Source organism: Plasmodium relictum (genome assembly GCF_900005765.1).
Source record: "Plasmodium relictum strain SGS1 genome assembly, contig: PRELSG_99_v1_1, whole genome shotgun sequence".
In the NCBI taxonomy this organism is placed as follows: domain Eukaryota; phylum Apicomplexa; class Aconoidasida; order Haemosporida; family Plasmodiidae; genus Plasmodium; species Plasmodium relictum.
The window spans coordinates 1-704 of record NW_021628767.1 but is presented as its reverse complement, the minus strand read 5'-3'; the positions used below and the strand labels follow the sequence as shown (position 1 = coordinate 704).

Here is a 704-nt window from a genome sequence, read left to right as displayed (position 1 = left end):
ATCATATGCACTTCAATTACAGCCTTCCATTTTAACTTTTTCCTTCTTTCTGCAATATTACTTTTTGTTTCCATATTTCTTTCATTATTTTCATTTTCCAATGCAATTTCGCATGTGGAACTGTTTTTCTCATTACATATTGGAAAGTTTTTCATATTGATCTCTGATTCTTTATCGGAAAATCCTACAAATATTGATTCATTATCTATCTGTACTTGCTTCTTTTTTCTCTGTGTTTTTTTTTTCTTTGATCTACGATTACCAAGCCAAGAGCCAATGGGAGTGAACTATTATATAAATAGAAAATATTAAATTTATAAAATATATCTCTTTTATTTTAATAATTTTAATCAAAATTAATAATTAAATTAAATACAGATATATATATGCAATTATACGACTATTTTGTCTTACTCTATACACAAATATAAAAAGAAGAAGAATTCCCAAAAGTGATCCCAAGGTAGCTGAAAGAGGAATAATTATAGATTTAGTTGCTGTAGATGAACTTTTTATAGGAGTACCTAAAGATATATTCTCATAACTTTTATTATGAAAAGTAGCATTTAATGCAGTTGAAGGTGTAAATGTAGTTGTGATTGTAGGTGAATTTGTATATGTAGGTGTAGTTTTAGGTGCAGTTGTAAATTGGGTCAATGATGCATTAACTTTTGATACACTTGTGGATGTATTTGAGGGCACTT

The 704-nt window shown here is 27.4% G+C and overlaps 1 pseudogene across 1 annotated transcript in view; it reads right to left on the bottom strand.

The window, feature by feature from the left end:
* Nucleotides 1-702, bottom strand: part of PRELSG_9900100 — a pseudogene marked incomplete at its 5' end in the record, with an annotated part of 3,109 nt that extends 2,407 nt beyond the window's left edge. The window contains 2 exon segments of the mRNA in view: nt 37-287; nt 289-702. Of these exon segments, the coding sequence occupies nt 37-287; nt 289-702 (665 nt within the window).
* Nucleotides 703-704: the final 2 nt, after the last annotated feature.